We start from the raw sequence: 16,885 nt of genomic DNA on the forward strand, positions 1-16,885 counted from the left end.
TCATGTCAGGCATACTTAGGTCTGCACACGTGTGCATGCCAGTGCTTGCTTGCATTAGCACACTAACTCCACACCCATGGGCATTCAGAATGCTTTGTTTTCTCGTAGAAAAGAGTCATCACCAATTTTCAGTGACCACAAATGCACATCTTCCAGAACATCCACTAGTCCTCCAGGTCTTTTTAAACATTAAACATATAGTAACAAATCAGGGATGGAAGACACCAGGATGCTATGCAGTATAGTCACTGATCAATTCAAAATAGAAAAAGAGAGTTTACAGAAGTCATACATTTTTACAGGTTCTGTGGTGTTTTTAAAGACGTGCATTAAATTCCTTGTCTCTCTCTATTTGTGATGTATATCTTATGCTTCTGAGTAACAGTGAAGTTGTGACAGCCAACACGTGTTTTGCCCCCTATTTTGTTTGCAAGCCACGGGGCTTTCTCAAGGCCCTGAATAGCTGCTGATGGCTTGTCTGAAAATGTGTTAAAGGTTTGACTTGTGTAAACTCTGTTTCCCGGTTTTTGTGTGTATATGTGTTTAGCATAGAAAGCCCTACCCAAGCTCGTGCTCATGCACACCAACAAGACTATTTAAAAAAGCATCATTTGGATTTTGTGTCCCTATAATTTATCTCTCGTAAAAAAGCTTTCAAGCATTTTTGGGTGAGACAAGCGCAGTATTTATTTACACAAAAATATCAGAAACACAACATTTTGTTTTATCTTCACCCCAGTGGTATAACATTCACAAATTTCATAAGCAATATGAGTTCCCCACAATCTTCTGCTCCCATCGTAGCTGCTGTCCAAAAAGAAACGCAGGCTCCTGGGAATTCTTCCTCTCTAAAAAATAATGAAATATGTATTTTTTATTTTAAAACCATAACTTTCTCCTCCTTTGCAAAATGCCTTTTTCTTTTTGTTTCCTGGTAAAGGAACATACCTCAGCCTCACCAAGAGAGCAGACAAAGTTTAACCATAACTAATATGAAGGCAGGGCTGATCGTGGAAGGTGCAGCGCCACTCTTTGAGAACTCAACCCAAACACCACCTCTTCCATAAACCTTACCGATAAACATTCAGGAGTAATGCACCACTCTTCCCTCGCCAAAAGACATTTGTTCTGCTGCTCAACTGTATCACATGTTCAGAGTGCCCTTGACACTCACCTTCTTCAACCGGGCTTTGACCTTCAAGGTTTGGGGTCTGGTAACTGGACAACCATTCCACTAGTCAATGAATGATAATTGACGAGCTTCATCTATTGTACACTGACAAAATGTACTTATGCACCATTCTTAAGTTTCAAAATATGGCCACAACGTGACAAGTGTGACATTTTTTTACCAAATTCACAGTTATTGAATGGGTGGAAAGGTAGGGTCCCTGGTTTTGCCTCTTGTCCTCATGTTCCACCTCTGGTCAACAATCTCTAGAGGTACCCTTACACTTGCATAATATCACTTACTAATTGTCTTCCAAGTTCAACGTATTGTCACTTCAGGAGTGCATCATTTCTTAGTTACCTTTATGCAAAAGAGAACATCCAACTTGCTGCACTTTGAAAAAACAACGTGCCTTTGGGTATACACAGGAGAATAATGCAGCAACCATTTCCTTCAAGTTGTGCCTGCTTTGAATTGATGTGTATAATTGCTGGAGTTTATGCTTGTTCCATTGAGCTGTAGACTCTCAAGTCAAAGGGCACATTCCATCCTTAAAAAGTGGATTGTTTGCAGTAAGGTTGTGGTTAGATTCAGGAAGGATACTGTATTGGCTCAATCCATCAGTCATTAATAGATGCTGAACCCGAATGGGAGGCTGGTTCTTTGGAACCATTCTGACAATACTTTCATCAGCATACAAAAGTTGTGGTAACATTAAGTTTTAACAATGTCTTAATATCCTCTGTTGGTGGGGGAGGGGGAAGTCGTCTTCCCTTGCTAAATGTTTTGGGCCATATTTATTAACATTTAGTCCAAAGATATGGCACAGTTCTTCTCTCTTGTAGTTCTGCCGCACTTGTGGCTGCATGGTGCCAACATAGGCACCCTTGTGTTATATCGCAAGGGTGCCTGTGTTAAGGTCAGGATAGTTTTGTGCAGCCAAGGTACTTTCCTGCATAGAAACTATCCTTTGACACTTAGAGCCAGATGCATAAAGCTTTTTTGACTTGGGAATGGGCTCGATTTGCAGAATCATGCATATTGGGACTGTGAAAATGCATTTTTCAATGCACAATAACTAAATCGCGATTCTGTAACGTGTTAACGAATCACAATTTGGGTTTGTGATTCGGTATTTGGAAGCAGCGTATTTAGAGCGTCCCTTTCAAATGGTATGTATTAATGTTTTACTACCAAATTACAGTAGCAAAACTAATTTTTTACGACTACTGAAAGGTATTGTTAACCATTCACAAATGGGAAAGGGTACCCACTGGATACCTTACCCTTTAAGAATGATAAAAAAAAAGATAAGCATTTTTGTTTTTTTGTTTTTGAAACACGTCCTGTTTTCCTTAAGGAAAATGGGCTGCATTAAAAAAAAATCTGCTTTGTTTAAAAGCAATCACAGACATGGTGGTCTGCTGACCCCAGAAGGCCACAATCCTGTTCTGTCCTGTCATTCAAAGCTGTCATTCTTAATGGGTTGCAAACTGCAGCCTACCTCATTAATATTCATGAGGAAGGTCGATTAGCTACCCACTATGAACCGCTTATTAAAAATAAAACTTTCATACATTTAAAATTGCGATTACCAAATCGCAATTTGGAAAAAAAATGCTATTTTGAAATGCTATCCTAAAGGTACGTACAGCTGGCCCTGTCCCCTCACATGGAAAGAGGGAGTAATAAAAAAATATATATATATTTCTCTTTCTTACGCCAGCTTTGGGTAGAGACACCATTCTGATGCAAACCCATGTTTACAAGTCTTTGAATTACGAGTTTGCGTCAAAATGCGTGAGTGGGTGTTCAGGAACGCCCATGCTCCACCAGTGTAACATCTGTCTGACGCAAGGTAATTCAAGGCAGCGCAGGGTTTTGCATGGCTTAGTAAATAAAAAAAATAGATTTTGCATCAAAAACTGACACAACCTAGACGCAAAATCTTAGTAAATCCTGGCATTCCTTCAATTTTTTGTGGTATGGCGTATTGTGATGTTCAGTCGCTCCCTGGCTCTTCTCTCTGTTTTGTTTGCTTCTGTGACTTTCATCTACTTCTCTTACATTTCTGCCATTCTCTGGTTAGGTCACACTTTTTTACATTATTCTATCAGACCTACAGCAGTGGAAACAATTATAATGGGATATTTTTGCTATGTTGCTGATGATGACCTCACTGCAATGGTGAATGCACCTACGGGTTTACTGAAATCTAAATAAACTATGACATCACTGGACGGTCTTCCATTTGTCATGTAAGGGTGCTGAGATGAGATGATGGCCCGAATTGTAGTCTTGGGGTGACAGTGAGACTGCATCACTCCCTGATTGTCTGCACCAATATTAGGAGGCTCGAGTGGCCTCATGCTAAAGGCATGAGCCTATTGTAGTTAGAAAGCTCGCACTCGGAGTCTCAGGATTGGTACAGGTGGCCGAATTCTATGTTGCTAGCACTGGATTAGTGTAAGACACTGGCAGGGAGTCACTTCTGGTGCCTGCTGATACCAGGTTGGCAAATGCATGTCAAATCGTGCATAGGACGCGGTGTTGGGACAAAATATCGGAAACACAAATATTGTGGGACAGAATACCGTGCCAAAAATATGGAGGGCAAGAATATCGTGAAGATCATTTTCTATGGGTAAGTAAAGTTTTACTATACATAACACCACGTATATGTACATTGATCATATAGACATCTTCAAGGTACATAGATCTAAAGTTAAAAATAGTAAATTTATCCTTTCCTATTTGCAGTTACCTTCTTGATATTCATGTCCTTGATATTCTTGGCACAATGTTCTGTCCACATAATATTTGTGTTTCTGATATTCTGTCACTGATCCGCTCAGAAGTGCGCAGCTGGTGGTTACTAAATGTTGGCGTGCCAAATACCAATGCTGCGTAACCTTAAATCCACCTCATGACTCTTTAATTCACTACCAGACACTCCGTACCCCTTTGTCTCTCACTCTTGAATGTTTCTGATTTTGCGCTTTGTGACAGTGTTTCCATAGTTCTCTTCCTCTTTCTTTTCCCTGTGCGTGATTTTCTCTCTATTGCTCTTGGTAAATGTCTGATGAGGAAACATCACTGCCAAGCCCCAAACATGAGTGCTGGTGGGTCCCACCAACAATAACCAGCTCAAATTAAGCACTAGGCCTCGCACCCAAATAGTGTGCACTCAAGAGTGTAACATTTGACTGCACTGAAGCTTGACAACATGCAGGTGCTGTGCCCCTGCCATGGAGTCCAGCTGACTGCATTTGAGCAGGCCTGTAAAAAAGGGGGCACAAAGGGGCCATTATCCCCCAGGCAATATGCATTTTAGATATAGCAATTGTTTATTGAACTTAAAGCAAAGATGTCCTGCTTCTTAATGATGAGGCGGCTAATACCGCAAGGTGCCACCAGGTGCTGAATTTGCTATGTTTTCTCTTTCCTAAAACTTTGAAACAGGTCCTTCAAGTTTATTCACCAAGGCCCTACAAAAATGATTGATATGCTTGAATTTGACTGAGGCTGCAGTGCATGCAATGGTACATGAGCCTTTGTTCTACTATGTGGAGGACTCACAAATTAGCAAAAACTGAATCATGGGTTTGAAATAGTGAGGAAGGACAGGAATAGAAGGTTCTTAAGTGACAAGGCAAGTCAGAGGACTTCAAGGACATAGAGCTGGCTAATTTGTCTTTTGTTCTGCTTTGTGCTGTATTTAAGTGAATATCCTGCTGTGGATATTTCAGATGATGTGGTATCTTTGAAGCTGCTGAGTATTTCAGTATACCTCACCTTTCAAAGTCAATATGTGAACAGGAGGCCGATGAAAACCACTGCGGACACCAGGACCGTGAAGCTGGCCTTGCTGCCATGAGCTCCGTTAAACGTTGCATTGACATTGCAGAGATTAGTGTTGCAGCAGGAGACGATGACTCCTTGGCCAAGAAAAACCACGTTACTTTGAGTACAAGCAGCAGTGCATTCCTTCTGAATGGAGGTTCCCACTGTAAAGCAAGAGAAAAGATAGTGAATCGGTCCAGCATTTTGATAAGAAGGATCAGATGTTGAATGTTCAGCTTTGTAATACCTTTCATATCACATTGAATGGGAACAGTCTGGCTAGCTGTGTGGTTTTTCGGGCTATCTACGTTAAATGAGTCACGGTCAGACGAGTACGTATTAACGGTGTCAGCGCTGACCACCAAGTGCCCACCGGCTTCATTCTACACATGCACTGGTTGTGGTTCCACGCCTTGAATTGTGCACAATACTCAAAGGAACCACATTCTCTGAAGAAAGAGAGAGCTTACAGGCATATTGGGACAATAGAGTGCAATGGTTCCCGCACTCCTCTATAAAGTAATTGTTAGACAAATATGCCTTAAACACAAATAATTCATAATTGCATTAAATACTTACATTATAGTAGGATCATATCAGCCCTGAACAATGCAACTGCTATATTTGTTAGCTGGGTCCTCAGTGATTTCTTTAATCTTGCCTGTAATTCTATAGTTTATTTGTACTACATCCTCTTGTCACAAAAAGATAATTTGTTCATTCATTTACTCATCCAGCCGCTAACCCAGTCAAGCCGCAGTGACGCAGTGAAAAGTTGTGAATTTCACTGTGTCAGTTCTGCATGGCTCTTAACGTGGGAATGCCTACCTTGCATACATTATACCTGGCGCAGGTATAATATGATGCAGATCTCCAGTGGGCCCAATGAATCTGTTTGTAGATATGGAGCAGTGTGGAGCACTGATTACGCTGCCGCTGTGTCACAAAAAATGACGCAACAGCGGCGCAAGCTCCTTGTAATTGACGCCCTCAGTGTTTCGTTTAGTTCTGCATTATAGTGATGCTATGGTATAAACTGCACTAAGTTTCAAAGAACTTGAAGGTAAGGTTACCTTGAAAATGCTTGCTTGTAGGAAAGTAGCCTCTTTTTAGCATGGTTACTCCCATTTTGGCCTGTTTGTCAGTGTGTTTGACTGTGTCTACTGGGATCCTGCTAACCAGGACCCCAGTAGTTATGCTCTCTCCCCCTAAATTTGGTTGTTGGATACTGTTAACACAGTATTCCACTCATAATTGGCATACTGGTGCCCCCTTATAAGTCCCTGGTATATGGTACCTAGGTATCCAGGGCATTGGGATTCCAGGGGATCCCTATGGGCTGCAGAATTGTTTTTCCACCCATAGGGAGCCCATGCAAAGGCTTCTGCAGGACTGCCATTGCAGCCTGTGTGAAATGGTGCATGCACCATTTCACAGCCGTTTAAACTGCACCAGGTCACTTATAAGTCACCCATATACCAGGCCTTCCAACCCTAAAGGCTGGGTGTCGTGTATCTGTGTGTGAGGGCACCCCTGCACTAGCAGAGGTACCCCCACGTCATCCATGACCATTTTCCCAGACTTCGTGAGTGCGGGGATGCCATTGTACGTGTGCACTATACATAGGTCACTACCTATGTACAGCTTCACAATGGTAAAGCCGAATATGGCCATGTTTGGTATCAAACATCATGGAATCATACCCCAAGGCTTTTGCAAGCATTGGTTTTATGATTCCATGCACTCTGGGGGCTCCTTAGAGGACCCCCAGGATTGCCATTACAGCCTTCTGAGGTTTTCCAGGCAGCCCCAGCTGCTGACACCTTACAGACAGGTTTCTGTCCTCCTGCTGCTTGAACAGCTCAAGCCCAGGAAGGCAGAACAAAGGATTTCCTTTGGGAGAGATGTATTACACCCCTTCCTTTGGAAATAGGTGTTACAGACAAGGGAGGGGTAGCCTCCCAGAGCCTCTGGAAATGTTTTGAAGGGCACAGATGGTGCCCTCCTTGCATAATCCAGTCTACACCGCTTCAGGAACCCCCGGTTCCTGCATTAGTGCGAAACTGGACAAAGGAAAGGAGAATGACCACTCCCCTGTCCATCACCACCCCAGGGGTGCTGCTCAGAGCTCCTCCAGAGTGCCCCTGGGTTTTGCCCTCTTGGATTCCAAGTTGGCAGGGTACTCTGGGAGCATCTGAGTGGCCAGTGCCAGCAGGTGACATCAGAGCCCTCCCCTGATAGGTGCTTACCTGTTAGCTGACCAATCCCCCTTTCAGGTTTATTTAGGGTGTCCCTCTTGGGTGGTTCTTCAGATTCGGATTGCAAGACTCCAGCAGGAATCCTCTGCATCCTTTACATCACCTTCTTACCGAAGAAACTGCATCTGGACCCTCCAGGAACTCTACAACTGCAACAAAGAAGCAAAGAAGAATTCTGCAACATTGCATCTTCAGCTCCTGCCAGCAACTGCAAGTGTCTCCCGGTTGTGCATCCTCAGAGGACAGCCAGTCTTCAGCCTGCACCAGAAGAACAAAGGAATCTCCCTTGAAGTGAAGGAGTCACTTCCCTGCTTCAGCAGGCACCCCTCTGCAGCGACGACTGGTGGCTTGGGTCCCCTCCCCTGAAGAAGTGCAGGGATCCAGCAACATGGGGGGTAGACTGAGGTGGTCCCGACGGTCCTGACGTCCAGCTGTCCAACTTTGGTGGAGGCAAGAGCTTGCCTCCCCACTCAAGACAGTACCCCTGTGCACCGCATGTTTTGCAGTTGCCTTGTTGGAATCCTATGAAGTTCTTCAAGCACTGTGCAGCTCTGGCCCCCAGCACTCTTTCCTACGATGCACAGACTCCTGCGTGGTTCTCTGGTGGCATGGGATCCCTTTGTGTAGTGCTGCATGGGCCTCCTTTTTTACCTTCTTTGTCCCCGTGCTGTGGGACTCCTGTGCACGCTGCCTGGTCTTCTGAGGGCTCTCTGAGTTGCTGAGAGCCCCCTCTGTTTCCCCCTCATGGGTGGAGGCCACCAGGTCCGTCCTGGTCCCGGGCAGTGCCATTTTCCGCTAACTGCGAGCTTTGCATGTGCAAGGTTTGTTGGCAGAATCCAGCGACACAAACTAGACTGCAATCATCCATCTGGTGTGGGACATCATCTACACCAACCAGGAAACCCGCATCCATCTTCTTGGGTGCAGTACTGACTGTTCTTACTCACCAGTGGTTCTTCGTTTGCACTTTCATCCGGGTTAACAGGGGCTCCTGTTCTCCCTGGACTCTTCAGTGCTTCTTCGATTTGGTCCCCTTCTTCCACAGGCCTTCAGGTCCAGGAATCCATCATTGGTGTCTTGCAGTCTCTTCTGGTTCTTGCATAATCTTCTTTCTCGTGTTCTTGTGTGTTCTAGGAAAGTTACTGTGATTTGTACTCCTGCTTTCCTGGGCTCTGGGGTGGATTCTATTACTTACCTTTGCTGTTTTCTAATATGCCCTGCGCCCCTCTACACACTACACTTGCCTAGATGGGAAACTGACTTTCGCGTTCCACAATTTTAGTTTACGGTTTGTGTTCCCCCAGGCCCATTTCAAACTATTGTGATTTTCACTATTTGTACTGTTCTCTGTTTTTACAGCCAATGTCTGCATTCTAGTGTATATATTGAGTATATTACCTACCCCCTAAGAGAGTATAGTCTCTAAGGTATTTTTTGGCATTTGTGTCACCACAATAAAGTACCTTTATTTTTGTAACACTGAGTATTTTCTTTCTTGTGTGTAAATACTGTGAGATTACAGTGGTATTGCACGAGCTTTGCATTTTTCCTAGTGAGGCCTTGGCGGCTCATCCACATTACACCTAAAGAGCCTGGCTTCTAGACCCTGCCTACATTTCACTAATAAGGGATAACCAGACCTGGTACCTTAGGTACCCACTACAAACCAGGTCAGCCCCCTACACCTCATTACTCTTTCCCACAGCGGGGGCACCACAGGCTGATGCCATACTTGCCAACAGACCCAATTCAGGTGGGAGACTCCTGATTTTTTTAAGCCAAAAATGGCTTTATGTTGGCTGACTCCTGCTTGAAATCACCCTTCCTTCAACAGAAGTCAATGGGGGACATGCAGTCTCCTGATTATTATTATCTTTTTTAAATCTCCCACTTTCCTCTTCTAAAATGTTGGCATGTATGGAATTCCCCCAACCCAGTGCTAATCCACACACCTTTTAAACTGAGGAAGTATGTCTGTATAACTTATTCTCTCCCCCCTCACTTGACAGGGATCAGTGGAAAATACCATCGCCTTCTGAAGTAAAGTCATAACAGAATTAATTGAAGCCCTCATACATGCTGGGTCAGCACCCCTACCAAGCTGAAATTGCACGTGGAACGTCTTTCAAGTAAGCTAATCACAAGTCTATCAAAATTAAGCTTTACAGCTAACTTTTGTATATAGGAGCAATTTTGATTTAGTTATCGCCAAAAGATATCTCTAAGTTTTATTCCGAAACTGAATCTGAACTAAATTTGCCAAGGTAACAAATAAAGAAATAAGCTCTGTGTTTTATCTTTTACAAATCACGAAACAGACTACATGGGTGTTGATTCTCCAAAATGCCCGGGATTGAGTACTTAATGCAACGTGACCTCACACAAGGGACGTCACGTGGCGTATGATTGTGATGACAGCTCACGAAGTGCTGAGAGTGACAAATATTAAGACAGGCCACGTACAAATGAATGAAAGACCAAAATAAGCTTGTAAAGAATAGAGCACACATATATACTTTGACAATCTAAAACTAGCTTATCATTGTGAATAAACAATCTGACTACGTCAGCACACCCACGTTACGTAAATACATGTAACTGCAAATAAACTAGTAAACTGACTCCTATTTCTTACGTAATGCTTGACATCAATAGACCTCCTAAAATGGTAGCCATGTTGTGTCATACTGTACCCACTGGCCCAGATAGCAGCCCTGTTTGGTATCAATTAATCTACTTACGATGTGTTCGCTGTGCTTAAGCAGACCCATCTGCCAACACTGTGCATGCAACCCCTTCTGTGCCCAGGGCATAATGGTTACGTCCGCTGCAGCGCTGCTGTGCCAAGGACGTAACCATTACGTCCTGGGACTGACCCACGGGAAAAGCGCTGGTGCTCCCCCCGTGGGCCACCCACCCACAGGCCCCCACAAGGGATGGCAACGGAATACCTTACACTGCTGCCCCTGAACCCTCCCCACTTTGGCGACCTGATGGTTTGGATGCGCGCACGGTGCGCCCACGTCATCAGAGCAGGGAATGATATGTGATAGGTTTTACATGGCTCCCAAAAGGTTTACTTACCTAAAAGCACTTGTAAATGGTTGATTTATCAATGATATTTAGGGATTTTATTTCATAAGTCATTGGTGAATACATAATTTTTTTTTTTTGCCATTTACGTTCTCTTATGCCAAATCCAACCAGTATGCCTGAGATGGACTAGTGGGTGAGTGTGCATTAATGTTTTGGTGTTTATCTTTGCTTTTTACCATCCATGCATACTCTCTCCGTAGCAAACACCTTGCTGTCACATATTTTTGGAATCTAGTCACTAAGGGAACAATATGTGGTGTGTTTTGTGTGGATCCCATAAGGTTTACTTACCTACAAGCACTTGTAAATGGTTTATTTACATTTGCGCATTGGCAGACTGGAATGGAGCTTCCACCCACGGCCAGCCGGAGCTCTTAACCGGTGCCCAATCATACCTTCCCCACCCAGCCAGGCCCAGTTATACCTTCCAGACCCAGCCAGAGGCACTGAAGACTCAGAACTGACACTGGGAAGGAGTGTGTGTACCCTTTGGACTACTTCAAGTGTTTTTTTTTTGGGGGGGGTTGTTGTTTTTTTTTTTGTTCACCTCCATCCAAAGGAAAAAACTGGAATCTTACTATATTCTGAGCTCCATAACCCTGGGTAGAAGGAGTGAATTTGCTCCCTTGAACCTGAAACACTCAAAATGTTGAACATATCACTAAACTGGTGCTGGGAGGCTAGAAAGGGTCCAGAGGCACTGAACTGACATTGGGAAGGAGTATGTATACCTTTTGGTCCATGTGGCGTGTTTTTTTTTGTTCACTTCCATCTAAGGGAAAAACCTGAAATCTTACCTGACTTGGAGCTCCGTAGTCCTGGGTAGAAGGAGTGACTTTGCCGCCTAGACTCAGAAAAACTCAAAATGTCGAAAATATCACTAAAACAGGTGCTGGAAATGGGCCACAGGCCTTCCTGCAGGGCTAGACACTGCTCTAGGCCTGAACCTGGTGGGGGAGCACAAAAGTCCTCTCCAGTCTGCAGCCACCCTTCCCTGTGTAGTGACTGCCTTCCCCATACCATGGGCTTAGGGTGCTGCCTTTGGGCGGGTGCCTTCCACCTTCCTGGAGCCCGGGCACGGGGGCGGCCTGGAGGCTTAAGCCCGGACTACTCCACACCCTCTCCCCACTGGCATGCCCATTTTCCTCGACTATTAAGCCCCAGAACCCTGGGTGGAGACAAAAGTCTGAGTTAGCCCGGCCCACCCGCCTTCTGATCGCCCAGCCGGCGGGCCATCTGGTCAGCTAGCCCAGCGACCAGATGGCCCAGGACGACTTGGTGACCAGATGGCTTGGGATGACCCAGCGGCCAGAGTGACCCAGGCACCATGGCAGTCACCATGGCAAAGACAAGAACGACCGTGCACTCTGAAAGGCTCCTTCCCAGGAAAGCTTGCCTCCCGGTGACTTGTGCAGACCAGGGATTCCCACCCTGACCATCTGGTCACCCTGCTGACTTGCAAGGGATTGTGGCCCCCCTTCCTGCACAAGGTGGTGCAGGGCGGGAGGGGGAGGCCCTACCACGGGCCCGCAGCCCCCTCCCTCCCCACCAGCCTGGCGGCAGAGGGACCACCACCCCCCTAGGTGTGGTGGTAGGTGAACACAGGCACCCAGAGACGGAGACAAAAGCTTGGGTCAGGATGACTTTTAATAGATCGCAGCAAGGTACTCTGCTACTTGAGAAACCCTGAACCGGAATCAGGTCACTTACAAATGATTTAGTACGGGGTGCCCAACGAACATGCGGTGCAGTAAGGGCGATGGAGGCGGACCCCTTCTGTCCGCATCCGCTTACATTCAGCAAGTTGCCACGCCGGATCTGAGGTCATAGACAGATGCCAAAGCAGTCGGGGAAGCCAGGACCACCATCCCCTGGTCTGCAGGGGACAGGGGGACATGGCAGCACACCCTTTTCCCTGGATTGAAGCCCAATCGCCCCCCACCCCCGGGAACCAGCCACAGAGGTGTGCATAGGCAGCCATGGAACACCACAGCCAACCACATGGGGCATGCAGCCAGGTGCCCCAGGACGTGCCCAGGGAAGACTGGCCCCCTGCCCACACTCTGCTAAGGCAGGGTGGCAAGGCTAGGCGCACCTGCAACATACCTCCGTGACAGGGCCAAGGGTGGGATCCTGCTGCAGGCAATCAGGGAGGTCTGACCTTGGAGGGGGTACAAAGGGAGCAGAGCTACCCTGCGACAGCCCCAGCTGCACCCTGGGAAAGCCTCAGCGTGATTGACAATCAAGCAATCCTCAGACGGACGTAGCCACGGGCATAACCCGGGGCCGCAAAGTGAGTTTGAAGTGTCAATGATCAGTGTCCTGCTGTGCAGCAGAGGCGGGAGGAAGGCAGCATCACCCATTCGCCAACTGCACTGCAAGACGGCCAGGCACCCCATCAGACTTCCCCTCTGGGAGTCAATCTCCACGATTCAAAGAACATCACCAGGCTCTAGGCCCAGGAGCCTCTCCACGGGAAAGTGGGGCTCCCAGAGCAGCACAGGGGCCAGGCAGCCCCACCACCACAGGTCCCTCCCAGAGGACCAGGAGGGACCACATGAGTCTTCAAACCCTTACCCCAGCCACACAGGAGCAGGGCAAGCCAGTTACCTGGCAACAAGCGAGGGTCGCCCCACCTGCACACCAGCTATCTGCCACCAGATCTTGACCCCTGCATGTCGAGAGCCACTGGCTTAAGGCGGCAGTCCGAGCCGTGCCAGCGGGCTGGGGATAGCCCACCCCCACCCCCCACCGTACTGGTTAGAGGTGTCAGAAGGGAAGAGGCGCCCCTCCTCCAGCACACCCCCACCGAGGAGAGACAGGGTTCCCTCACAGCCCCAGCTCCTCCTCGTCCAGGCCACCCTGCCACCCAAGAAGTGGAGACTGCACTCGCCTCTACAGGGGAATGTGCAGACTGGGTTCTCTAAGCCCCAGTTGGGCCTCAGGCATGGGGGCCCAGACCAACCTCTGACCTGGAGCACTGAGGCCTCTTTACACACCAGGAAACCCATACCAGGGCCTGTGGGACCCGTCCCAGGCTATTTGCCACCCAGCAGGGCAGAGGACAAAGCCCAGCAAGGGGTTCCCACCCTGGGTCCTGCCACAGCCCTGGCCTTGGGCCCAGGGCCCAGATGGGGCCCCTGAACCCAAACCAGCAAGGGTAGCCTCCCTTGGCCTACCGTATGCCAAGGCCCTTCACAGTACGGCAGGCTGGAGTAAGGGAGCACCCACCCCAGGCCCTGCAGGGGACTCTGCAGCCTGGGTTCACTAAGCCTGACCTGGGCCTCAGGCATGGGGGCCCAAACCAACCTCCGACCCGGGGCCCTGAGGCCTCTTTACAAACCAGGAAACCTCTACCAGGACCAGCGGGACCCCGTCCTAGCATATTTGCCACCCACCAGGGCAGAGGACAAAGCCCAGGCAAGGGGTTCCCACCCTGGTTCCTGCCACAGCCCTCCCTGGGGCCCACGGCCTGGCCGGGGCCCCTGAACCCAAAACAGCAGGGGAAGCCTGCCTTTGCCCAGTGTACGCCAAGGCCCTCCAGGGTACGGCAGGCTGGAGGAGTCTGCAGCCTGGGTTCACTAAGCCTGACCTTGGCCTCAGGCATGGGGGCCCAAACCAACCTCCGACCCGGGGCCCTGAGGCCTCTTTACACACCAGGAAACCCCTACCAGGACCAGCGAGACCCAGTCCTAGCATATTTGCCACCCATCAGGGCAGAGGACAAAGCCCAGGCAAGGGGTTCCCACCCTGGTTCCTGCCACAGCCCTGTCCTGGGGCCCACGGCCTGGCCGGGGCCCCTGAACCCAAAACAGCAGGGGAAGCCTGCCTTTGCCCAGTGTACGCCAAGGCCCTCCAGGGTACGGCAGGCTGGAGGAAGAGAGCACCCACCCCAGGCTCTGGGATGCCAGTTTGCTCTGTGGGAAGCCAGGTTTGGAGGAGAGACCCATCGGACAGGGCTGCAAGGCGGCCTCACACCTGGGCGCCCACGGTGGGCCTTGCAGTGCCCAGTCCCGGAACCACTGGACCCCAAAGGGGTCCAGAATAGCCGGTCCCTAGTAATCCGGAAGTGACCCCCCCTCTTTCTGGTACTCCATGCACACTGAGGGATGGAGGGGACAGTCAGGGAGAACACACCTGACCTTGTGGAGCCCTGGCGGGGTTTGAGGAAGCAAATGAGCCCCTATCAGGACATCCAGGGCAGTCTGGCCATCTAGACGTGCCACAGGAACGCATGGAATGCAACCAGATGACCGAGTTGTCGGAGAGACCAGATGTCCGGAACGCGAGGGCGTAAAGGCTCCCCAGGAGCCCTGGCTTCGGGGGGCCAGAGGACAAAGACCAGGACTGGGGCTTCCGCCTCGGGCCTGCAATAGCTTTGGCCCGGGGCCCGGCTGGGGCCCCTGAACTCAAACCAGAAGGGGAAGCCCACCCGGGCCCGGCAGACTCCCAGGCCTGGGCCCCTTGGGGTACGGCAGGCTGGAGGAACAAAGCACCCGCCCCAGGGGCCTGGTGGGGGCCCAGCTGGCTCCCCTGAACTCGAACTTGCAGGGGAAGCCTCTCTGGGCCCAGTGGACTCCCAGGTCTGGGCTCCTCAGGGTACGGCAGGCTGGAGGAAGGGAGCACCTGCCCCAGGGCCCGGTGGGGGCCCAGCTGGGGCCCCTGAACCCAAACTGGCAGGGGAAGCTTCCCCGGACCCCTGTGGACTCCCAGGACTGGGCCCCTCAGGGTATGGCAGGCTGGAGGAAGGGAGTGCCCATCCTAGGGCCCGGCATTGGCTCTCTGAACACAGCCATGCATGGGGGTCCGCCCCAGACCCTGTCCCGGGTGCCTTGCCACTTGGTGGGCAAAGTCCAGGACAGGGGCTCCAAACACGAGGCCCGCTGGGGCCTCTGAACCCAAACTGGCCTGCTTGGCCCGCTGGACTCCCAGGCCTGGCCCCTCAGGGTACAGCAGGCTGGAGGAAGGGAGCACCCGTACCAGGGCCCCGGCGGTGGCCCGGGGCCCAGCCAGGGCTCTCTGAACACAGCCACACAGGGGAGGCCTCCTTGGACCCCATCCCAGGTGCCTTGCCACACAGTGGGCTGGAGGACAAAGCCTAGAATAGGGGTTCCCAAACCGGGACCTGCCAGAGACCTGGCCCGGCCCCTGAACTCGAACCAGAAGGGGAAGCCGTCCCGACGGACTCTCAGGCTTCGTCCGCTCAGGGTACGGCAGGCCCACGGAGCGCCTGCTCCAGGGCCCACCAGGGGACCGGGATCCGGTTAGGGCTCTCTGAACACAGCAAACCTCAAATTTAGCTAAAACAATCACGCTTTTCTCACATTTCTGGCTGGGATCACCTTGCCAGCACAAATTTCCTAACACCCAGCATTCTCCTCGGTCTCTCGAGTAAAAATGATACCTCACTTGTGTGGGTGGGCCAAGTGTCTGCAACAGGGAAAGGCCAAAATACGTGTAGAGATTGAGGGGATATCACAGCGAGTTGATAAGCACAATTTTTCAAATGTTTTTAGGCTTTGGGCAGTCACACAAGAGAGACAGTTTCCCAGAATCCACCATTGTTTTCAGACCCATATCTATTGCTAACTGGAAGAAGGTTGAAAGCACAAAAAATAGGAAAAATTGGGTATGTCCAGTAAAATGCCAAAACTGTGTTGAAAAATGTGGTTTTCTGATTCTAGTCTGCCTGTTCCTGAAAGCTGGGAAGATGGTGGTTTTAGCACCTCAAACCCCTCGTTGATGCCATTTGCAGGGAACTAACCGGATGCTTTCTTCTGCAGCACTTTTTTCTAATTTTTCCCCGAAACTCCAAATTTTAGCTGTATTTTGGCTAATTTCTCAGTCCCCATCAGGGGAATCCACAAACTCCAGCAAGGGCTTGGCCTTACAGTCTGGTATAGAAGTGATTACCGTCACTGATCGGCCGCACATCTAACATAGCTGCCAAGTTTCCAGTTTGCTTATCTGTGACATTTCCGTGGTTGGAATGTGCTTTTGTGTGACATTCCATTACAGAGGCAACATTAATTCAGAATCCATTTAAAAAAAGGTCCGGGACAATGCTCTCACCTGCCTGTCTTCTCAACATCATCAGTACTACCCTCATCCAAGACACCTTCCTAGGCTCCATTATGACTGTGCAAATCTTGCCTCTGCTTAAAAAAACACCACTCAAACCCAGATGACCTAGTCCATTGCAGTCCAATCATACAGCTTTCCATCCTGGAAAATCAGTTCTGTTGGAGCAGGCACCCTAGGCCTACTTCCAAGGGTCCAGGACTGAGGCGCCGCTACTTAGCAGGGTAGACTCACAGAAGTCAGTGTCCAGATGAAGGGGCAGAGTGATTGGAAGTCTAGTATGTTCTCGAGATTTCAGAACAGGAAACCAGCCAACTAGCCCTTGGAGTAAGTCTGGGTTCTCGGTTCAGTCCTTCTCACTCCTAGGCAAGAAGGCAACAGGTGAGCACAGCAAAGCAGAAGTCCATCAAAGTATCAGTCCAGCAGAGTGACAGTC

At 49.2% G+C, this 16,885-nt stretch overlaps 1 protein-coding gene across 1 annotated transcript in view; it reads right to left on the reverse strand.

The window, feature by feature from the left end:
* Positions 1-661: 661 nt before the first annotated feature.
* LOC138282878 (lymphocyte antigen 6E-like) overlaps positions 662-16,885 on the reverse strand; it is a 30,705-nt gene continuing 14,481 nt past the window's right edge. The window contains exons 3-4 of the mRNA XM_069220870.1: positions 4,967-5,178; positions 662-848 (exon numbers count right to left, since the gene is read on the reverse strand). Of these exons, the coding sequence (XP_069076971.1) occupies positions 4,976-5,178 (203 nt within the window). The 3' untranslated portion in view covers positions 662-848; positions 4,967-4,975. The remainder of the gene's footprint in view (positions 849-4,966; positions 5,179-16,885) is intronic.

The sequence above is a fragment of the Pleurodeles waltl genome, chromosome 2_2, assembly GCF_031143425.1.
Source record: "Pleurodeles waltl isolate 20211129_DDA chromosome 2_2, aPleWal1.hap1.20221129, whole genome shotgun sequence".
Taxonomy (NCBI): Eukaryota; Metazoa; Chordata; class Amphibia; order Caudata; family Salamandridae; genus Pleurodeles; species Pleurodeles waltl.